At 43.0% G+C, this 24,552-nt stretch overlaps 1 protein-coding gene across 10 annotated transcripts in view; it reads right to left on the bottom strand.

Moving 5' to 3' along the window:
- Positions 1-24,552, bottom strand: part of GRIP2 (glutamate receptor interacting protein 2) — a 472,776-nt gene that overhangs the window by 71,992 nt on the left and 376,232 nt on the right. For all 10 annotated transcript variants that reach the window (XM_008168031.4, XM_065550900.1, XM_042849851.2 and 7 more), the window contains exons 2-4: positions 7,442-7,522; positions 1,337-1,472; positions 316-461 (exon numbers count right to left, since the gene is read on the bottom strand). In XM_008168031.4, the coding sequence (XP_008166253.2) occupies positions 316-461; positions 1,337-1,472; positions 7,442-7,522 (363 nt within the window). The remainder of the gene's footprint in view (positions 1-315; positions 462-1,336; positions 1,473-7,441; positions 7,523-24,552) is intronic.

Raw genomic sequence — 24,552 nt, 5'->3', positions numbered from 1 at the left:
AGAGAGAGAGAGATAGCGTTGGGATGCAGATCAGGGATTTGCTGCCAAGTCACAGCAAGCCAACAGAAATCTAATCAGCCATCTCCAGCCAGTGTGCATGAGCAGGCACCCACTATGCTGGAAAGAGAGAGAACTAACTGCAGTTGCAGAGTGGATCTGCAACCTCTACCAATGTTTCACAGACAGATGAAGACAGAACATAATGCTGCCCCATTAAACATTCTTTTTGGTAAAGGGCATAACAAACAAATCCCATCTGTATCACAGAATGAGACAGTCAAGCAAAGAAAGTAACATTATCTTAGAGACACACACCAGCTGGGGGCAGTTCATACTCCACCTCCAGTACCACCCTTTCTCCTACATTCTTCAACAGGCTTATAATTTCATCATGCCGCAGTTTAATCAGGTTAATCCCATTCACTGACTTGATGTAGTCTCCAACGTTTAACTGATCACTTCTGTAAAGAAACAACAATAAGATTCTCCATTATGGTCTGCCTGGGACATCTTCTCTACTGGAGAATTTTGTTTAAAAAAGCCACCAAAGATTAACCAATCTTAGCTGTATTATCAAAAGGAATAGGAAATATTTCCACTTGGCTGGAAAATGTGCCCATCGAATATTTTTCTAGGGGCAAACCTTCAGATTCAGGCAAATAATAATTGAAAAATACGTGTTTGCAACTTCCCTCCACGCCACTCACCCCACTGTGAGAGGTTATCATGGAAAAACCAGAGACCAATGTCAAGTGCAACATCTGGAGAAAGTTCCAGCAAACAAGACAAGCTCTGTTTTTTTTCCCCTCTTTCTGCTTGCTCTTGGCAAAATTCTATTATTTCCCCCCCTTTCCTCCTCTCCTTCACCATGTCTGCTCCCCCACTCCGCTCCACGGTCCCCTAATTGAATCCTACAATGACAATGTTAGTGCTGGAGTTAAACTTTTAAGCCCACTGTTCAAGTTGGTTCAGAATTAGGCCAAGTGTATTCACTCACCCTAGCCAGGATGTAATCTACTATTTAGATGCATTAAAAAAATAAAACTGCTCGAGTTTTGTGGAACCACTTATGTTTGTAACTGATGGGATTGAGAGAAACCACAGAAACTGGTTTTGTTTAACCATTCCAAAACCTGTTCTAAAACGTTGTTTCGTTATCATTGCATAGATCATAGGAAATAACTCTGAATGGAACAACAGGCTTTTCTTATGAGATGAATAACTTGACATCTCATGGTACCATTAAAAAAATATTCCGAAGCCAACTCACTTGTCCTTATACATATCAGGTATTCAATACATCCACATACAACACTTGCCACACAGATTTTCTTACCTTGCTGCCAGCCCTCCTGGCCTCAGGTTTGAGACCCTTGGCTTTCCATCTTTGTCTGTGCCACCAGATATAGTTAAGCCAAGGGTGCTTCCCTCTTTCTTAATCAGCTCCACAATGGTGACCCCTCTGAATTCCTCTGAAGATAAATATCAGAAACAAATCAAACTGTAACTGAATATTTCAGCGGAAGGTACCTTTGGTTCACACCCTGGGAGCACTATATCCCTGTGTATGGTGGGACCGAGCATAGAACTAGTGAATTTATTTGGGAAAAAAAAATACAGAAAAATTGAGACTAGGGTATCAGCAGCAGAAGGGTAGAGGAAAGGGAGACGAGAGGGAGAAAAAAAATATAAAATAAAATAAAAAGGACAATAGGATGGTTCCCTTTCCTGTCAACTCGTTCATCTCATTTCTCCCTTTTCACTTCTGAAGCAATATCTCCTTTTACAGAAACTCAGGCAGAAACTTATGGTTTCTTCCAGGTCACTCCTACCTATTTTGGATCACGACAAAAATATCTGTATCTATTTAGACATTTGATGCTTCGGAATAACCTGACCCACATTGTAAACAATTACCACTACTAAATATTTATATTACACTAGTGCCCAGAGGCTCCAAACAGAATCAGAATCCAGTTATGGTGGGTGTTGTCTCAAGTCACACTCCTCAGGGTAGTCAATAGGCGGACTGTGGGCCAAATCCGGACCGCCGGATACTTCTGAATGGATCTTTTTATTTACTTATCATCGTTATTGTTATTACAGTGTGAAAAATGTTTCTCTGGAGTCTGGACCTTCACTATACCTTGACCAAGAAATTTGAACCTTGACAAAAAGATAACTGACTACCCCTGTCAGCTTTCATTCTAAAACAAGTGATGTACAAAAGTTGAGACGGGTAGTGGGATGCAACCAAATATGCACACAATTGACTTTACATGCAACTTTTAAAAACATAAATGATAACTAAAGGGCCAGCTCATCTTATCTGCCCACACAGTGCACCATTAAATTGGCTGATTTCTGGGGGTGTCTACACGGCAAAGAAAAACCCGTGGCTGGCCTGTGCCAGCCGACTCAGGCTGCATGGCTGTTTCACTGCCATGTAGACTTCACTCTAGGACCCTGTGAGGTGTCTAGCTGCTGTGTAGACATACCCTTACAGGTCTTGAAGTAGAATTGTGTCCTGAGGAGAGATTTGGCGTAGGAGTGGCTGTCTGGATCAGCTGAGGAAAAGTATACCACCTATAAGCGGTTGGATGAAAGAAGGTGCTGGGGGAGGGCGGGGGGTTGTAAGAGCATAGAAGGCACGCAGATGGAAAAAGAGAGGCTGGTATTACAGACAAGACAGACAGACAGGGAGGAGAAGAGCTGCGCAGGACATTGTGTGTGAGGACAAGAAGCTTGAGCCTGATCAAGTAAAACAGAGGGTGGCAGCGGAGGGATTCAAATGTGATGTGATGAGGTCAGAGCAACAGCCAAGAGCGATTGTCTCAGCAGCTCTCTGTTTTGTATGGACCAGAGAGGAGCAGCATGGGTGTGAGGGAGGCTGGGGAAGAGGAGGTCACAGTAATCAAGAGGGGAGATGTGGGCCTGGACAGACAACACACAATTGATCTTAGAAATTCTGTGGTGGAAGAAGTGGTAAGATTCGGACGTGCAGGGTATGAGATGCGAAGGAGTCAGATTCTGTTGGCATATGGACAGGCAGCTAGGGAGATACGGATGGTGAAATCCTTTCCTTTAGGATAGTTTTCAGTTGCAACTGTACTCCACCCTTCTTCAGCTTGCCTGACTTGTCACAGGTGTTTTGACATTTTCCATACCCAGCTGGAGTCAAAAGTATTGGACACTTATAATGGATATAGGCCGAGCATGTTTTACAAGACATAATGGTTATAAATATTTATAACGGAGTCAATTATGTGGTACTTAATCCCCTTGTCTACCGTGTTAATGTCAGTTCTCTTTTTCCTGTGGACATGACATTCTTCACATCCCTGCCCCTTCCATTATTTTAAGAGTGAATATTTGTTTGCAATTGGTGAACAATATTGCCCTGGCATACACAAGAAATGTTAAACATTGTTAACTGGTGCCAGTTTTCGACACCTTACACCTAGTGTTCGAACAGTTTAAAGCCAGCCTCCCTAATGATTTACATTTTACACGGACAGGGAAGCAGAAGGAAAATAAATGTTGGTGGAATTTTCAAAAGCGCCCTGCATTGGTGCAGAGGGAGAGGTAGGGCATTGCCTATGTCTGGGATTCAAATCTCAGTTGGGTTGCAGCTGAATTTGGTAGCCTCAGACTAGTCTCCTGGGGCTATTTGTCCGCATGACAGAAACAACATATTATGGGCTCTCTTTGCTCAGGCAGAAGACTAGGAACAGCAGAAGACTGGCGGGGGAAAAAAAACAAACTTGGGTGTCTTCTTGACAGAGCTTGGCATAGGAAACTTGCCCAGTGTCTGCCTATGCTACAAGCTATTAGTCTCCATTTTTCATGAGCATTAAAGTCATTTATAATTTTTTAAAAAGACAACTTTTAACCTTAAGAGGAAAAATATGCTGTGTGACACAGAAGAGACTCACAAGAAGGGGACACTGGCCACTTGAAATGCACTGTAAAGAGCAGCTCCAGATCAGGGCTTTGGAAGCTGCAAGCTAAAATCTTGCATCTTTACAGTGAATGGTCAAAAATGAGCTTGTCTGGATGGAATAATGCAGCAGGCTCAATTGAGATTTGCTACAGAGAGGGGGAACATTTAAAGATTTGTAGAGTTTGCATTTTCAGGCCCTGAAAATCTCTGGAATCATTTATCACTACAGTAGCTCTCTGCAACTGTAGGGTTGTTTTTGCCCCCCTTTTGCTTGGCGTATAGATCGTTTTAACCCTTGTGGTGCCAAATGACAATTAGTCTGTGAGGTCTGGCTGGCACTTTGCTCTTTGTGCAATGCCACAGTAACGAAGCAAGGTGCAATTTCTTTGAAGTCACTCTGCATGTTGCTGTTTGTAAAGCACATCCCCCCGCCCCCACCTGGAGCCGGTGTACTTGATTAATGTGAGCGGGGAACCTCTTTGTGATCTAGCATCGTTTGGAAGGTATTCAATCTCTGCTGTGCCCCCATTTAACATGGCAAGCGTTGATTCATTCTCAAATTTTATGTCCATTATGCTCCTGGTCTTTAAACTCAAACAGTTTTGATTCACCGCCAAGTACAGTAACAGTTTTCAATTCACCAATCCAGGATTTCAGTAACTGCCAGAAACTTTCCCACTGTTCCCCGCTGTTCTAAACAGAATGCCATCCGGCACTATCTTACAAATTTCCTCTTGACTAAAGAGACTACTGATCAACACAGATGGTGCCACAAGGGGTAATTATTAGCTCTTCAATGGGGCTTGATTTTGGTCCTTGACAAGTGTTAAAAAATGAGAAATCCCATTGTGCAATTATCCATCTTGTGGGTTCAAGGAGAAACTCAACGCCTAGAATGAAGTTGGAAAATAGTTTTTTTTAATCTATCGGTCAAGATAAACAATGTCCATTAAGTGAGCTGACTAAATGGGATCTAGGTCTTCCAAGATACCTAAGAAAAGCCAAGACAGATAGTTAATTATTGGCAAGACACCCAAGAGCCACCTGCAAAATCATTTTATGAAACACCTGACGAGGGGCCTATCTGAAATAAGTTTGGGGTTCCAGTGTGGTTCCCATCATAATTCACCACCACCACCTTTGTTGGCAGTCTCAGAAGAGAGAGACCAGTGACTGGCCAGGCTTGGTGAATTAACCATCCCTAACAGTGACCCCCTCCAGGTCAGGGATAAGTTACATCAACACGGCTTTCCAACACCTTTTCATCCCCTTCACATACAGTCAGGGACTGATTCAACCTCCAGGATGAGTTAGAATAGTCTATAGTCTCTTGCTCCAGCCCAGGATCACAAGAACACAGCGCACACTGGGCATGAACCTTCCCATCCCTGGAATACCCACTACACCAGGGAGGTCAAGAGCAGGAGGCACAGAGCTGGCTACGCTAGCTTGTTTCCATCTTAGAATTCACAAGGGGTGCAAAAAACAATGGAGCAGGGCAAATATCTGCCCCGTCCCTACCCCCCAAAAACACATTCAGTACAAATCCCACAGATCCTCGCTCTACTTTTCTTACTTTCATCTTTCAACATACATACGAGGATACCAAGCCCCCCCTCTTTGTTAGAATGTGTGTTCATTGGCCAGTGTGGCCATCTGACACTGTTCAAGAGCATTGTAATGATCTACAGAAGAGGCCTACCACCAGTAACAGCAGTGAAAGTTTCTCCATTTCCACACTACATCTTTGGCCCCCTATCGGCTTTTCTGCACTGGAAAATTACATCATGTTAGAATGTGAGTGAGGAGTCACGGTACCTAACACAATGTTAAACACAATTTAGAGGTTGGCAGAGACTTGGACTGTCATATTTAATGCTGCATGTGGTCAAGGTTAACCCTAGAAGACATCGGTCACAACTAACTACAGCGTGAACTCAGAGTTGATCACAAAGAGCTGACATGTTGCTAAACATCTCAGTCCCAGTCCACACCAAGTGTTTAGCACTGTTCGCTTGCTCCCATGATGCCTCAATGAAACCTGGCAGAAGTTTGTCAAAGCAAAAAAAAAAAAAAAAGTTTAAAAAAAAATGAAGAATTTCACAGCCCTCCCCCCACCATACTTTTCTTGAAAAGGTTTGATTTTTTGCAATCTTTCCATAGCCTTTAAAAAAATAACCCTATTATAGAAGTTTTTCATTTACTGAAACACCAGGGATTTGGTAAACCATTTACTGAAAAACCTGGGTTTGGCAAACGGAAAACATCAAGCACCATTTTGATAATGGTTTTGATTAAAAATTCAGTATAAACAAAGTCCCCAAAAAATACAAAAAAATGAGTGTTTGGAATCCTGTGTAATAGAAAAAGCTTTGAAGTTTTAAATGTTTCATGGTTCCATTCTTCAGCCAGCTTCAGTACATTTGTAGCGCCCGCAGGCCCCAAGCAGGGCCCAAATTTAATAGCAAAATGGAGTCTCGAGTTCCAAGTTTATTCGTATCTCCAGCTTCAAGCTGTATCTCCCAGACAGGCTGCCCTGCAGATGCTTGCCCATTCAGAACTAGGCCTAGATCACAAACTCCTTTCACCAGGTTCCAATCATCATGCACCGACTGAGCAAATGGCCAGTTTTTGTCTTCTCACTGCGTATGTCTACACTGCTGTCAGGAGGTGTGACTGGAATCTGCGTAGACATAACCAAGCTAGCTTTGATTGAGCTCGCTCTTTAAAAACAGCAGTAAAGCCATGGCAGCCCAGGTCATCCGCCTGAGCACGTACCCAGGATCCTGGGTGGGCTTGTACGGGCCTGTGCCACTGTAGCTTCACGGCTATTTTTAATGAGCTAGCTTGAGTATGTGTACATGCGCTGCAATCTCACCTCCAGATTACAGTGTAGACTTGTCCATTGAGCCAGAACCTCTGGAGCGGATGGCAGAGTGGAGGGTGGCTGTACTTCTCATGAGGCAGCATAGAGAGAGCGGATAGACTAAGGCTCCTTGATCAGGACAAGTGGAAGGGAAAGTTTTATAAGCTTGAATTAATAGGCAAGGGATAAAAAAAAAGTTACCAAATAAAATAGGCAAGGAATAGTTACCAAGTAACTGATAATGGCAGCCAACAGAACAACAGAAATTGCTGGGGAGACAGGCAGATCTACCAAATACATTAAAATATCAAACTAGCAAGACATTTGCCGACCACCCTCACCACTTCTTTCCTCCCGCCTTTCCCTCCACCTCCTACCCCCCCATTTCTTTTAAATTGTAAGATCTTCAGGGCATGGATAGTCTTTCTCTAGACCTGTACAGCGCTTGGCACATTTTAACCACTATTGTAATAAGAACAACACAGAACAAATCTGCGCAGCTTAGTACCTGTTACATTCCACCCACAATGGGACCAACCATACCGCGGTCTGTTGCTCTGATTACTGCTATGCCGCCGGTGGGGGATGACAGCTACATTAGAGTGGGAACAAGTAGTAGTTCTTTCATTTACCTGGAATGCTTTGCCTTCTGGAGACGAGGGCTGTGTCCAATCCACCTGAGTCTTTGCTCCCCTTCGAGTAAGGGCCATCATCTTCCGGGGAAGAAAAAAAACAACAACAGAAGCTAAGATTATACTGAAAACAAAAGCTACTTTTAAGAGTTCATCCATGACCATTTCTATAGATAGTGTCTCATCCCAGTTCCTGGCTTCAGGTGAGAAAGGTTTTATTAACCACAGGACCACTTCACAATCTAAATTGGCTCTACGGCCTTTGGGGGAGGGAGGGAAAGAAGAGACAAGTGGGGTGATAACACACACTGATTTATTTCTCTGGGAGCTAATCCTTTAGGAGAGCGCAAATTCCCTTAGTCCTGTAATCATGTGCAACAGTAGAGATGAGGAAAAGCTGTAACATCAGTCTCAAGTTTTAAGCCTGTCATCATGCTTGTGAAGAAACGCATGGTCTTTGGAAATGGAGTAATACATCAGGATACTAACAGGGCACTAAATCACCATACTTGAATTAAATTGCCTATTCTTAGAGATCCTGTTCTTTCAAAGTCACATTTCCTTGCTACAGCTTCAGCTACTGTACAGTAGAGAAACCACCTTCTCTTTAAAAAGGCTTAAAAATGCAGGAATAGAAGGAAATGGTGTTAGAAAGAGACTTGTCTGACATCAATTTAAATCCAAATGCAAGTATTAAGTATGATTTATCTATTCGTACTGGAAGATGCATATAGTTTATTCATGGGGAAATCAGGATACTGAAAAAAAGAAGTGGAAAAAAAGAGGCTTTTAAAATTGACTGAACCAAATACGCCAGTCATTAAGTTTTCAGGAGAGGTTAAAGCAAAGCAAATGTCAAGAAACTTAGGAATGCAATGATTGGTATTCCACAGTATCTGGTTTCTATAATCGACAACAAAGACTTAAAAATAATTCTCTACAACATAGATATTTATTACGTTTCTAATCACTGAAGTATCTGGGGATGGGTTTCCAATCATTTAGGATGGAAGAACTGATTAGATAAAGAATCAAGCTGAACTATCACTCAGAACTGTGAAGGCTAAAAATTGTAAAGTTCTTGTTTAGTTTGAACTGAATAAACACTCCCACTCATTCCACTACCACACATATACGAAGTGCCTTTAGTAACTGGGCACTTTGAACATTGCAGATCAATACATTTTCAGTAAATCTTGGTTTAGAAAGTTAGGGAGACTATACTAAAGAAATGCAGGATCAGATAAACCCAATTCCCATTCACTGCATTCCTGGGGTATCCTGAAACTCATCTTCAATAGCTGTAAAGATTACAAAATTTAGTTAAAATAAAAATCTGGAGAACAATCTCTCTTATTTGCCCTCCCCCAGTAAATTTATGTACAGGTCAGAGACAACAGGAGTTTTGCTTCTCTACTAAGGTAAAGGACCCAATTTACACTCCATTTAACTCCATCAAAAGACAATTAGCTTGTAACTCGCTGAAAACAGTGGGCTTCTATGGGGGTTATAAATCAGGGCAGATTTTGGCCCCACATGAGCAAAGAAAAATGCTTGGTTACTTTACCTCCTACTGCTACCATTCTATTATTATTAATTATTATTATTATTAATGCAGGTCTATTCACTTTCTGCCTGACCACATCATCAAGTGCCAAGAACCCAGCAAGTACAGGCACTCAAGATTTGCAGCCCGCCTGAAGCAGTCATGGAGCTAGACAGACAGCAACCAATTGCCTTGCCAATCTACACATTTGCCGTTAGCGCAACATGTAATGACGATCTCTAAAATGGAGGGCAAGACACTTCCTTTAAAAATAAATAAAAGGAGTGGAGCAGGTAAGGCCTCTTCGGAATGAAACCACACGGTGTGAAATCCCCCTTCCAAGATCTGACAGCACAACACAAGCAGTCTATACCAGCATTGAAACAGGCTACACTTGTTCAGATAATTAAAGCAATCATCAGGCCGAGGCCCTGATAGCCGATAGGAGCTTGTATAGCTTGGCCCCAATTCTAGGATCAAAAAAGGTGTGAAAGTTAATTTGCATTTATAATGAAAACAATCCTTTGGGTGATGCAGAAGTGGGGGGCAGGGTTAAATCTGGGCTTAATATTCTGGATATAGGTTTAATTTACTAAGGACAGTTTAGCTGCAGCACCTGGTTTAAAAAAAAAAAAAATGAAGTCACTCTCCTGCCCTCTCCTCCCCACCAATACGTCCTTGATGGGGAAGCCATAACACCGGGAGACCTTGCACTGTGGGGACCTCAGCCATGAAGGTCATTACTATGATAGGAAACACCTGCCTTAGAGGGGAGCCCCCAACTTTCACTCCTTACCTCGCAGTGTCACTGAAAGGGACAGCTAAGGGGAACAAAGAATTCAGTGCTTCACAATGCAGCTCAAAATGCACCAACATACAGTCTAAACTGCCCCTCCAGTTTCGGTCCCTCAGTCACTGATTTTGGCACCGCTTTCCTTTGGGCAGGGGCAGATCCTCACACGCAGCATTGCCAGGCACCCCAGCTGCTCCCCAGGCACATCTCCCAGCCCTGACCTCAAACTCTAGGCCTGCTGTGTCCCTGCAGCAGCAGATACCAGCTGCTAGGCCCCATGCAGTCTCTTCTCAGACAGCATCACCACCCTCCAGTGGGACAAACAGGAAGTAGAAGTGGGATCTCCTGCCTGCCCTCTAGCTAACGGGACTCGGGGGGGGGGGGGGGAGGGATGGAGAGGCCACCTCCCCTTGTTTGCCTACCTCTTAAAGGCTTAACTAAATCGGGGCTCTGGGAGCAAGCCAGTTTTCACAGCACTGCCACCACCATGTAGAGTGGGGGATCCACACTACAAACGGGCATGAAACGTCGGGTCTTCTCCATTTCCCTAGCGGTCAGGGGAGTGAGTGTGCCTAGTAACTGAAGAAAGATTTCTGGAATAATAGCACAGGGCCACCTCCTTTCTGTAAACAACCACTTCTAGCACTGCTGAGTAAGCCATATAGAGCGCAATGCCGAGGATCACACAGCAGAGTCCATATTAGCCAAAATTAGATGAATCCAAAAGCAAGAGAATGCTGCTTTGACCATATGGACATCCAGCCTTCTGAATAAAACACCATGCCATGATGACAATGTGCAGGCCTTGGGGCATTTCCCTTGATCACCATAGCCTCAATCTTACAGTAAGCAGGCCAACAGCTACGTTTCAAAACAGGATTTCTGCTTCAGCAACTGTCGTCAGAACAGTCAGCAGCACAGAGCTCTGCCATGCTTGGCGCACGAGAGATCAAGATCACGCCATTAGGAAAGGGCATCTTTGGGTCTGAGGCCGCCAATTAATCCAGAATGACACCAAGCCATTTGCATTCTGAACTTGTCAAGAGGAAAAATTTTTTTTTTTTTTTTTTTTCCTTTTTTTAAAACATGAAGTATAGGGTAAACTGGCCTGGCAGAGACACTCAAGGTGCTACCCTTGAGGCAAAATGCTACTGTATATAGCAAATGCAAAGCCAGCATTACTGGGAAACCACAGAAGAGGATCTGAAGCCAGCTCAATAATCCGATAGCAAAGTACAGCAGCCAACCATCTGCTTCACATAAACACACCACCCCAGACTAGTTAACCACCAGAGCACTTCTATGCTTAATTTCCCTGCAGTAGCCCAAATAAACACTGAATGTGAAGTCTCACGTTAGTAGCTGCTATCCTCTCACATCCAAAAAATGCTATAGCTGTTGGCAAACAAATAGGCTTTCCATTCTAGGAAACAACCCAAAGTAACTAAATTTCCCTCAGATTAATGGCAGCCATCATCAACAGCTAAGCAGCTAGGACAAGTAATGAAGTTCCATTCAGTGTTCATGATTAGACATGCAGAAAGGATGCCGGTCAACAAAATCCTCTGGTATTTCATCGACAGACAGATCAGCTGGCAAATAATGAGCATCAAGAGTCACCTCCCTCATGTGTTCTTTCCTCCAAAGAAGTTTATTATGCTAAAATGTTTGTTTTTGCTCATTATCTGCCTAAAATGTTTGCGCAGTTAAGGAAGCTGCCGCAGGAGGCCTGTCGAAGTGTGAATTGGCTTTTGCTTGCGTTAGATTCCCCACTGAGCAGCCCATTGTTCATTTTCGGCCGATTTCCTGCTCCGCCACTCAAACTGGCATTAACGGAGTTGTTAAATTTGTTAAAATTTTAATGTTTTATGCTTAGGAATCTCCACTCTTCTTATCTCTGTTCCCTTACACAAAACATATTCCTAAGAGGCTCTGGTAAGCACAATAATCACTTCATTGGCATACATTGTATTGCCAACCTCAAGTGTTCAAAATTCATGAGTCCCCACTCCTGCCCCCACCCAAATAACGAAACTGACTTACAAATGAGGTGTGGATATTAGCCAATAAAAAGAACCAACTATATATTATATTTATTACTTTCTGGTGTTGGAACCTTTGGGGTTCATGTCTTCAAGCTTTTCACAGCCAAGACACTAGAAACTCATTAAAAAAGAAAAATTGAGATTCTCAAATAGTCACGTGAATCCAGGGGCTGGGGTTTTAAAAACCAATAGCTATCACAAGATTAGTGATAAACCCATGAGAGACAGCAACACTGCACATGTTTTTCTACTAGGATCTGTGCCAATTAAAAGGGTTCTACAAAATTCTTAGATGCCTTTTCCAAAATTTCAGTTCCAATATTAACACAGGACAACCTCCCACATACCCTTCGCGCCGTGGCATGGCACTGGTGTTCTGCTGCAGTGTGAACAGGTTTTTATAACAGGAGCACACCTGCAGTAATAAGCATCAAGTGGGAGGAGTAGGGAAACAAGAACGGTGACAAAACCACATGGAAGTCACCACTAAGGAGATGAGAAAGGAGGCAGAAGCACCAGAGTCAGGATTCAACTCTAAGGCCCTGGGAAGGCTACAATGCTTACCACAGTGGGTAGACAGTTAATGGTACGGTTGACTCAGCGTGGTATATGCCCAGACACGACATGCTCACTAGCACTTAGGTATAGCATTTTGTCCTGCTAGAGGCCTAGGCTGGCAAATGGTGTGTTCCTGGTCTCAGCACACCATTTTAGACCACACCTATTTAGCCAGCTTGGCCTGTGCTCCTATCTCCCAGGTTTGTGCCTAGGACATCACAGCAGCTGCACATACTACTGCTGGCACTCTCCAAACAACTCCACTGGGCACTATCCCATGCTGAGGCAGTTTGGGATAGCTACTGAAGTTTTCCCAGAATGCATAGGTGCAAACATAGTTAAGCAGCATGGCAGGTGTGGATGCACAAACATGTCAGCAGAAAAGCTGCAGCAGGGCACAGCTCAAGAATTGATCATCGTACATAGATCAGACAAGAATGGAGGTCATGGTTGTGCTTATACGGACAAGACCAAGGTGCCACCCCACTTCTCCGTAGAACAGTGGTGCTTCCCTCTTCCCAGTAGGTTTCTGTCCATAGTCCCTGGAATCTGCTCCTTGTGATGGCATCATAGAGGGAGAGGTGGGGTGGAAGAATGTTGCTAAGTTTTAAACATGCCGGGATACCTCACAGACAGGTGCTTCCCAGCCAGACTGTGCATATTGGGAATTTTAGCAAGGTCTGAGAATCCTAAATTTAACCTAAAATTAAGTTAAATTACCGTTTATTTTTAAGGAAAAAACAAACCATCAGGATACAAAGGTATGTCTAATTATGTATTTTTTTGTGGTAGAAACACACAAAAAATCTCGGCAGCATCCCTTTAAACTTGTCCTGGCTATAAATGCTCTCATGACATACCACCAGATGAGGTCTATTTCACTCCGTGAGGTCAGTGGCAATATAACCACTGAGTGCAGAGTCTCAAGGTACCAGGAAATCTATCACAGGGTAACCAAAGAATGAGACGCCATGGTAACACTCCACAGAGCTGCAAGGAAACCTGATTGAATTTCCACTGAAAACCTATAAATGTTCAAAGACTGAACATCTACTGAAAATTCTGAATGTCTGTGTGGCTGCAATCAAATCAATCAATCAAGTAGCCTCCACAAGCGGAGTTGCCTTGAGATCGAAGACCTGCAATGCATTTATTAACATTACAGCACAGAGAGGGAGGAGATAGCTCAGGGGTTGGTAACAGGCTAGGGAGTCTTTCCCACCCTAAGGCTGCAATTCAGCAAGGTATACGAGCAGGTGCCTGACTTTCAGCATGAGAGTTCTATTACATTTAATGGGACTACTCACACTGAAAGTTGGGCACCTGCTTAAGTACCCGGCTGAATTCAGGCTTACGTCACTAGTTCAAATCTTGCCCAGATTAGTAGGGACCAAAAGATGTTCCTATGGTACAGCTGTTTGGTGGTCTATGTGAAAGAAACTAGGAATCTTGATCCAAGTTACTAATGAATATTAGTTACTATTAAATATTACTGCTAACCTCATTCCCTCCTCTCAGAGCTCCGTCACAGGTGTGACTGACTAACCTCTGTCAACGGCAGACAGTCCAAGGACGGCTGGGCCATAGAGAGAGCAATCTCATCCCACTAGAGGGGTTCCCTTCAGTTCACAGCTGGGGCATGTCATCCAGGCAACATGGGGCAGCATGCTGTGCTGTTTTCTGTTCCTTGGATTTCAGTCTCCAGAGCTGCCAGGCTGTAGGCTTTAATGATCATTAAACTCATGCCAAGTTGTAACAACAGAAGCCCCACCACCAGTAAATACAGCTGAGTGCCAGATCACAAGGTACCTACTGGCACCCACAGGGTGGATACTGGAAAGTAAAGTAATTTCCTTGTTGCTAGCAATCTAACCCACTTTTCATCCTTGAGGATTCGGATTACACGTTCCAGGCCTAAGACAAAAGTATGCAAACATAGAAATCCAAGGCCAGAGTTATAGTCTATCAGTAGGGCCCTACCAAATTCACGGCCATGAAAAACGTGTCATGGACTGTAAAATCTGGTCTCCCGCCATGAAATCTGGTCTTGTATGTGCTTTTACCCTATACTATATAGATTTCATGGGGGAGACCAGCATTTCTCAAATTGGGGATTCTGACCCAAAAAGGAGTTGAGGGAGTGTCACAAGGTTATTGTAGGGGGGTTGCGGTACTGCAAACATTACTTCTGCGCTGCTAGCTGGGAGCCCAGCTCTGAAGGAAGAGCTGCCACCAGCAGCAGTGCAGAAGTAAGGATGGCATGATATGGTATTGTCACCCTTCTGCGCTGCTGCCTTCAGAGCTGAGCCCTTAGTCAGCAGCCGCCCAGCTCTGAAGGCAGCAGCGCAGAAGTAAGGGTGGCATGGTATGGTATTGCCACCCTTCTGCGCTGCTGCTGGTGGGATGCTGCTTTCAGAGCTGAGCACTCAGTCAACAGCTGCCGCTCTCCAGCTGCCCCGCTCTGAGGGCACCAAAAAAGTAAGGGTGGCAATACCACAACCCCCCCTAAAATAATGCAGAGGTCAAGACAGTACATGTCATTCAAAAAAAGGTGTCATCCAAATATAAGCAGATAGATAGTAAGTTTAGTAAGTCAATACCCATCCACCACCCACAGAAGGCAGGCCCACCCATCCCAGTGTTTGATGGGATGGAGTACGTGAGAATTATGGCAGGTGTTCCTACATCTCTATCGCCTCACTTTCTTCTATGGCAACAGAAACCAACCTGCTTCAAAAAACAGCTGAGAGAGACAGGGTAAGTGAAGCAATATCTTTTATTGGACCAACTTCTGTTGGTGGAAAGACAAGCTTTCAAGGTCTGAAGAAGAGCTCAGTGTAAGTTTGAAAGCTTCTCCCTCTCTCCACCAACAGAATTTGGTCTAGTAAAAGATATTAGCTCATCCATTCTGTCTCTCTAAAATATTGGACCCAACATGGCTACAACACAGCATTATGTCGATAGACAATCACCTGTTCAGACAGAAAGTCTATTTAGGAAAGACTAACTGAAAGAACAAAGGGCACACTACACTGAGTATCTGTGAGCAGGTATGTCTGTCTAAAAGCCTTGTTGGAAAGCCACCTATTTTTAAAAGAACCCTGTGGAGAGCAGCTGTGAATGGCAGAGTCTGATGCAGCAATGAGTCAGAGATACGCAGTTAAATTGTTCACTGTCTTCTTGTTCTTTACTGGAGTCTTTTCCATTCCCTGATAAGGGAGATGCTGCTGTTTTGCATCGTAACACAGAATTTATTAGCCAGGAAACCAGGGTCCATGACTATAAAGCACCACTGTGCTTCTCCCCTGCTTTCCCTTTTCATATTCAGAACTTATTGCCGTCAACTCCTGTACACAAGTCCATGCCTAAGTGTTGCTAGGTTGTTGCAAAGGACGACTTGCAGGTGCCGAGAACATACCTCTCACCTGCTGTTAAAGGGCACAGAACTACAGAGTCAGAACTGAACTGCTTACTGTACAAACACCATTTGTTACCGAAGTGCTGGTCATGTCAAATATGCATTACAAATTTACTGCTGCCTGCTCTCCAAATAGCCAGTGCCTCCCTTCTCTGTTTCTTCAGCCTCACTAGCAGAGGATCTTTTGCTTTGCAATATCTGAGGGGGTGGGGTGGGGGAGGGGAGAGAGGCTGTAGGGGGATCAGAATGAGAATCCATAGTAAGGGGGATATCAGTCCAATCAACTTAGTACATGAGGGAAAAATGGATCTGCATTATGAAGGTCTTCTTGACTGTCTTTTTCGAATCCAATGGATTGTTGCATGGATAGCTGCCAAGTTCAGATCTGAACTCCATCAAAGATTATGGGCTGGGGAATCATTTTGAACACACAAGCTTTACACCCAGGTTAGCAAAGATGATGAATTATGCCCCACACCAAGCATAATGGTTAAATATTGTACAGAAAGGGTGGTCCATTGATTAGGGTGCTGGCCTCAGCTGCAGGAGACCAGGGTTCAGTTCTCTACTTTGCCACAGGCTTCCCATGTGATCTTAGGCAAGTCAATTAGTCATTCTGTGCCTCAGTTCCCCATCTGTAACGTGCACCTTGTAAGGAAGAGCGCCATTGTGAGATGTACATTAAAGAGGAGGTGCTCAGATACTACGGTAGTAGGGTTTATATGTATGTTAGATAGATGGAAAACACTTGAGGCCACCGCAGTCTAATGCCCTGCTAATGCAGAATTATTCCCTGCTGTATATTTTCGATTAGTTTGTCCCTTCTAGATTTAAATCATGTCCTAAATAATGGAACTTCCACAACTTCCCTCAAGAAACTGTTCTCAATCCAAAACAGATCTGTGCACAAATAGCAGGTGTTTGATCTGCTAAAAAAATTAGAGACGAAGCATCCAACAAATAGTCTCAAACAAAGAGCTGGTCTCAAAATAGCATTTTCCAAGAAAAATTTCAACTCATTCATATATATATATATATATATATATTCATAGAAATGGACCATAAACAAAAATAAACCACATCACAAAAATCTTGTTGGGGTGAGGGAAGTGAAATTTGCAAAAGAAATCCAGTGTCTCATTTTGAATAAAGGTTATTTTTCATTCAAACATCCCCTCCCCCCCAAAATGCATCTTCTCTACTAAAAGACACCAAAGAACACAAACACGCACATTCCCACACAAAATTCCCACAGATCTCAGACTGTTTGGCAGTGGACTCTCAGGGTATGTCTACACAGCAATCAGAAGGAAGACTGCAGAACATGTACCTTTTTATTATTATTATTAAAAATAATTCTGCATCAGTTGGAGTCTTCCTATGGACTTCAGTCGGCTTTGGATCAGACCCCTAACTACAGCTGAACAGATTTCCACTGTCAGGAAGCTTTCCCCAGTACTCAGTGCCTAAATTCCTTTATAAAATTCCTGGTTTTGCTATAGTGACTCCAGCATCCTGTGCCTGGTCAATTACAAAAAGTCAAACCCAAGTTTATATTTGTGTTGTACATTTAAAAAAAAAAAAAACAACACACACCAAACAAATAGCATAAGTCTATAGCAATGAATATATAGAATTCTTATGCCAGGCATTCCAGGCTCCTGTTGAGGTTTTAAACATAAGATTCACTTTTACTTTGGGCGATTGCAGCACACGCCCTTTTTATTATTCTCAATATTTTGCTCATTGCACCAGAAAAAAAAAAAAAAAAGACTTAAAAATGTGTTTTGCATTTTTATTCTCTAGGAAACTGGCTGGAAGCATTTAGAACTGCAAAGGGCTATCTCAACCTCCACACAGGTAAACTTCACAAAACTCGCATACATTTACATCCAGGAAGCGCCTAGGCTTTCAAAAGCTGTGTGCAGGTGTTTATCAGCATGATTCTCCCGTTGGGAGCTGCTCAGACCTGAATGGGGCTTAGAAAGTGTTCTTCTTCCCCTCTTTTGCATTTGAGATATTCTTAAAATTGCCATCCTAGCAACCGTGCAGTTCAGCCTGAGCAATTTCAAAGTTATTTCTATGTTAAATGAACATATTTACTGACCAATTCAATGGCCAGCCAGTGATGGGCTGACAATATTTTAAACAAGGGCTTAAAATTTCCCATTTAGCCTGTGATAAACCCACATGTGCCAGGTATTCAGGAGATAACAGAGAAGAGAGATGAGGGACGAGGTGGGGAGGGAGAGGATCTTTTCTCTTTTGGCTTCCCTGTTAAAAACTAACAAAACAAAACAAAAGCCACACACAAATGTTTTCTCATAACAGCATAACCAAGGAAGGATGCAATACCATATACTGAGTGCAAAACTTCTACTTTGTTCCTGACAAAGAGACCAAAGATATGAATATACCAGCAGAGTTTTCAGTTTGTAGAATTTGTAGTGGGATGGTGGTGGTGGGGTGTCGGTCTCTCCCTCGTGGAAAACTCCAGGGCTACCTTCCCCTGGGAAAACATCTTGATAATACCTGACATTTAGTGAATTCCAGAGTCCGTTTACTCTTTATAAGCATTTTTGAGGCCTAGGGATGAGTAACCTCTGGCAGCAGTGATCCAACAGTAATCGGAGAGGAGGGAGACTCTAGAGGCAGAGAAAAATCTCTCTCTCTAACCCCTCAAATCTTTTCTTCAATTTGGTGGTGGGACTTTAACTAGGGATTCCTGACAGGATCTTCCAGAGCATTGCTGGAGCCATCTGAAAGGGGTTTCTCCTCCCCATCCCAGAAAGGTCATCATTCAGCACACACCCAGGCTGTTTGCTTGACTGAAGAGCCAAAGGATCCCAGCTACACAACCACCCGCCACCCAAGTGTCCTCTCACTCTCTTTTCCATGCGGCTCCCTACATCTGGAAGCCACTCAGCCTTCCGTCTGCTATGCCTCCAACATACTTCTTCCAAAAAGCATAGCGGGCCCTAGTTGTCTTCATTGTGTGACGAAATGCCATCTTCCTAGAGATCCCCTGAGCACCTTACTTAATGCTCCAGTAAAGGATCTATGTTTTAACGAGAACCACTAACCATTTATTATTATTAAAGCTGCAAGTTTGTCACAGAAGTCACGATTCCGTGACATTCCGGGACCTCTGACTTCTGCAGCGGCCGGTGTGGCTCTGGGCCAGCCGCACCGGCCACTGCTGGGGCAGTCTTGGGCCACTGTGGCCCCCTCCCCCTCCAGCAGCAGGAGTTTGGGTGTGGGAAGAAGCTCAGGGCTGGGTGCAGGAGGGGGTGAGGGCTCTGGATGACACTTACATTGGAGGGCTCCCTGGAAGTGGCAACATGTCCGTCCCTCCCTCAGCTCCTATGCAGAGGCCGTTTGGTGCCTCTGCCTGCAGACTCCGCCTCCGTAGCTCCCATTGCCCACGGTTCTCGGCCAATGAGAGTTGCGGAGCTGGCACTCGGGGCAGAGGCAGTACGCAGACTGCCAAGGCGCCAAGGGAGGGACGCATATCGGCCCTTCTGGGGAACCACACGAAGCTGGGTTAGCGTAGGAAGCTTGCCAGCCCCACCAACACCCTCCCTCCAGCAGCACCTCTGGGCCGCCGCCCCCAAGTCCCCCAAGATTTAGTCAGGGGTCTATAGTACAAGTCATGGACATCACAGGCCCTGAATTTTTGTTTATGGTCCGTGACCCATCCATAACTTTTACTAAAAATACCTGTGACTAAAACGTAGCCTTTATTATTATTATTATTATTATTATTATTGTTCTTAGCAGCAAGACCTTGTATTGCACATGATTGGAAAAATGTGATGTCTCCTGTGCAATCATGCTATAGTAAAATATGAACTGTCCTTGTAATGGAAAAAACATTCATACCGAGTACATACACAAAAGCGGTAGCAAAGAGATAATAGGTATTTAGAAAGTTGATCACTCTTTTTAGCATACTTGGAGGAGGAGGGCTCCCCAACCAGAAAGCCAGAATCCTTAGTCAGGTTCTTTGAACATTAACCTGATCTTGACCAAGTAACAAACAACGTACAATGTAGCAGGTCAACATTTTATTGCAACTTTGCCTTAATAAAAAAAAGTTTCAAAATAAAAATATGCCATATAGCCAACAAAACCTCTTCCAACTATCACATCTCAAAACATCTGATGAGTTCAATCCTTGAGGGGGCCATTTAGGGATCTGGGGCAAAAATTTGTCTGGGGACTGGTCCTGCTTTGAGCAGGGGGTTGGACTAGATGACCTCCTGAGGTCCCTTCCAACCCTGATATTCTATGATCTGCTTTTCTTGCATCCCATCTCCTGTCCTTAATCCATTCAGGTTGTAAGCTCTTCAAGGCGGAACAACAACAAAGTCATCTTACTTGTCTGCAAAGCACTTGCTTTTGTTGCTCAACAAGTAACCCCTCAGCAGAAGACGACCAGTGAAGTCTCAAATTTGCCACTCTGAAATGCCTGCTGTATGATGGCAGGTCCTATTATGAGCATAGAAAAATGCTCCAGTTATTGCAATTGCCTATGGCAGCAATTGTAGAGATTTTAAAGACGTCATCTATTTGTACAATCGCGTCTTTCAGCACCTGAGCCACAGAGATACAGTCTGAGTGTCCCAGTCCATTCCAGAAGCAGGTTATGTTTCTTATTAGTTCCCTTTCTCCAATACACACAGAACACATTCAGTTTTCCCCTTTCTTTCTTCTCATGTCTTTATCCATTCTCCTACGAACCCTACTGAGGCATGTCAGTTTCACAACCCCTTGCTGCTTTATTCATGGCAAGTAGGTCTATAAAAAACAATAGCTATTGTTCAACTAAAAAGCTACATACCTGCTTTGTGTATGTTCCTTTAAAAAAAAAAGTTGACTTTTAAAGGCACATTTCATTCAATACCATTTTAAGCAGCTATTTGAAATCATGACGGATGTAATGACTTTGGAAATGATTATTTGTATTGCAGTAGCACTTAGCACAATAGTCCATAACGAGGGTTCCTATCAAAAGAAGTGGGATTCTGATGGATATGACATTGTTGAGAAATCAGAAGGGCAATTATTCTCTACTGCATGCCTTCCACAAGCGTATAAAGCCAGTGGAACAAAAGTATAGGACTAACAACTCTACAACCACTCCACACAAAGCATTTCTGCTGTTCAGGGAAAAGTGGGAGGGGAAATTCAGTACCCTCTGTACTTGTGTGCACAGAGCCCATTTACTCTGGTCTCTGCACAGAGTCCAGGTTTTGGCTCAATGTCTAACTAGTAAGGGTTGGCTTCAACACCCGTTGGCTTCAATAGGATTTTGAGCAGACTCCAAAGACCTGATCCAAAGCCCACTGAAATCAACGGCTGCCGAACCAGGTTGTAAACACGCAAGTTTAATGTCACCCTTATCTTTATGCTTTTATGGAAAGCAATTTATAGATCAAGGGAAGTTACAGGAGTCATGTCATCTTTTTGAGTATTTGCAGTCACTCTGCCATCAGTCTTATAACACCAGACACTGCTAAGAGTTATAGCCACCCAGAAATGCATTGCCTGTCATCTATTATTGGTTTGGAGTCCAAACTAATGTCATTTATCTAATCAGTGTACCTGGGGAATGCATAATACACACAGTTTCTAAAAACAAAAAACAGTCCTTTAGTATACATTGAGTGGAAATTAAAGAGAAGAATTACTTAAAAAGGTGACTGCAAAGAATTTTATTACATTGAGCTCGTTATCTATTTTGCTCTTCTAATGAGGTTTTCACTCATTTAAAGTTTTTCTTCAAAAACAGGTTGTGTTTTTTTCCTGCTTGTTTTGGTTCTTTTAACTTGAGAAAAATCTAGAATGGCTGGTTCTGTTAGAGGACCTGATGTGTATGTGTGTCAGATCACGTTTATTATGAGCCTCCCACCGGGACTGAAAGAGAAGGCCTACTTTAAACATTTTGGAGACGGGATGGTGTTGTTAATTTGTCATTGAAGTTAAACAGATATTAACAAACAAAACACACACCCCTTCCCCATAAAGTATCCAACTAACTATACCTTCCCTGCCAAATTTTTGGTTTTTCCACTCTAAGCTCTTGCCATATTACTATTTCACTAGTTCAGAGGTTCTCAACTGGGGGAGAGGGGGCCTGAGCAGGTTTCAAGGGGGCTGCCAAGCAGGGCCAGCATTAGACTCACTGAAGCCCAGGGTCCTGAGCCCCATCACCCAGGGCTGAAGCCTGAGCAATGTAGCTTCACTGGAGCCCCTGTAGCAGGGGGCCCCCAAGCAATTCCCTGCTTTCTAACTCTGGCCCAGGCTTTTATAAGTAGAAAACTGGTTACTGGGCACAGATGGCCCATTAAGTGTTTACAGCAATTGAGGGGAGGAGGCTCAGAAAGAAAAAGGTTGAGAACCCCTGCACTAGTTCACCAGAGACAAGACTTTAACTTTGTGCTAAAAACCAAGCAGAAACAACCCTTCCTCCACCCAAACCTTTTCAAACCACTCTCCATCATGAAGTAGTATTTTTAAGGGGGGAGGGGGAGAAGGAGGGGAATCCTTCTCTCCCACTTGCAGGACACCTTTAAATACACAGAATAGTTTCCTTTTGCATGAGGGACAAAAAAAAAAAGTTCAGAATCAAAACCTCCCAACTCATCGTGAGATTATATACTAGGGCCCAGATTTTTAAAGGGGTTCAAGTGTTGCTGCGCTCAGCGTTGTAATGCTTAACTGAATTGGGAAACTAAATCTCATTTTCAAAAATGGATTTAGGCACTTCAGAGCCAAATTCCCATTGACTGTCAATGGAATTTAGACTCTTAGGTGTCTAAACCCCTTTTGGTTCCTAAGTCAGTTAGGCATTGCAATGCTGTGCACAGCAACAGCCAAATAGCTTTAAAAGTTTGGGCGTAGAACTATTGAAAAATAATAAAAGTTGCATTTTCCAGTCAATCTGGCAATTTCTCTTATTCAGCATTGCAGACTGTACTGGGGAGAATCCAGCAACAGGATAGGAAACTGAAACAGTGATAATACAGTCAGCTGGTGCACCTGAAGAAACTACCTTTCAAAGTAAAAATTAAAAAGAAATAAGTTATAGTTCCAGGTCGGTCTTTTAAAAGTTATCCAACTGAGTGACTAAGACAGTGAGAAATGACGAATAAAATCTAAAGCCATTTCACAGGAAGAATGCCTCTCTAGATACAACAGGGTCTGTTAATCAGTTGAATAGACAGCAGTAAATCTGAGAGAGCAAGGGAACACATTTCTTCCTATTAGTTACAATCTGTGGTTGACACTCTCTCTTGTATTTGGGAATGGATCAAGAATGGGGATTGGATCTAAACCCTCTTGGACTTTCAGGGGGAAAAAACCAAACACACACTCTGATAAGTAGGAGTGGAGGAAATGCTACTGTTGGTATTTCTGACCTGGATGAAGCCACAAAATTTCTTGCAAAGAAATAAGTCAAATTAATGACTATTCTTTTGAGATTTAGCATCTAAATGTTACCGGGGACTGGATCATTCAGGTAACTGGGAATGACTGTTAGGGGGCCTTTTCTTTCTGCCTGTCTAAAATGCTTTCCAGCATAGTCAGTCAGAAAAGGAAAGTTACCACCCGTGAAAGGAAAGCAATTTCTCTTTCCCCCCTCCAAAACTGATTTTAAAAAATAAAAAGAGATTTCAAAATGTTTGAAATGACAAAATGTTGTCAAAAACAAACAAAACACAAAAAAACTCTGACCAAACAAACAAGCCCCACAAACACACCCAGAGCTTTTGGTAAACAAAAAGTTTTGATAACCATTTCAGTAGCTATTTGCATAAAAATGTGTTAAAACAAAAAAAATGCATCAATAATATTGATTAGTTTTGAAAAGATGATTTTATGACCCCCTTGGCCCCCCCGCCCCCCACATGCACTTTGAAAGATTTTGACCAGCTCTCCCTAGCACTGTATTGGCTTGATCATTAAAGGAGGTTAGTGCAATCACTCTGTTACAACAGCATGTCTGCAAATTGTGCAAGTACGCACAAAGTTTTGAGTGGCAGAAATAAGGGGGAAAAGAACAAAGCTCTGCATTTGTGGTACTGATAACATGGTGAGGAAGCTTGCGGATCTTAAAACGCAAGCCCCAGTTAAACAGCAATCTTGCTGAAATAAAAATAAATTCTTTGATCTATTTTACCTTTTCTGAACTCACTTTGGATCCTTAAGTGCTCTGGTAAGTCTGCACCTGCTAAAGAATTACTTGTTCTATTATGTTCTCCTAGGCCAAATCAAAGAGTAAGGGTTATTAACTTGCCATCTAGGAGAAATAACTTCCTCTGATTTTAAAGAAAAGGGCTCCACTCTGAATCCACATATTACAGGTCTGGAAAACACATCTCATTGTAAGAATCTGAAGCAGCTCAATTTTTTTTTTTTTTTATTGACGAGAAGGTCAAGAAGTGATTTGATCATAGTCCACAAGTACCTACACAGGGGAGAAAGTTTGTACACAGCTCTTTAATCTAGCAAAGAAAGAGATGAGAGCTAATGGTCAGAAGCTAAAGCTATACAAATTCAGATGAGAAACAAGAAATTAGTTAGTTTTACAGTGAGGATAGCTAGCCTTTGGAACGTTAATGGATGCTCCATTACTTGGTCTTAGACATCCATGCTTGATTTCAAAGCCATGCTACAGCTCAACCAGAAATTAATGGATGATGAGTTTCTTTGGCCTCTGTTATACTAGAGGTAAGATGACACAAT

Source organism: Chrysemys picta, chromosome 7, assembly GCF_011386835.1.
Source record: "Chrysemys picta bellii isolate R12L10 chromosome 7, ASM1138683v2, whole genome shotgun sequence".
Classification (NCBI taxonomy): domain Eukaryota; kingdom Metazoa; phylum Chordata; order Testudines; family Emydidae; genus Chrysemys; species Chrysemys picta.
Note: the sequence above shows the minus strand (reverse complement) of the source record. Positions and strands in the feature narration are given on the sequence as shown.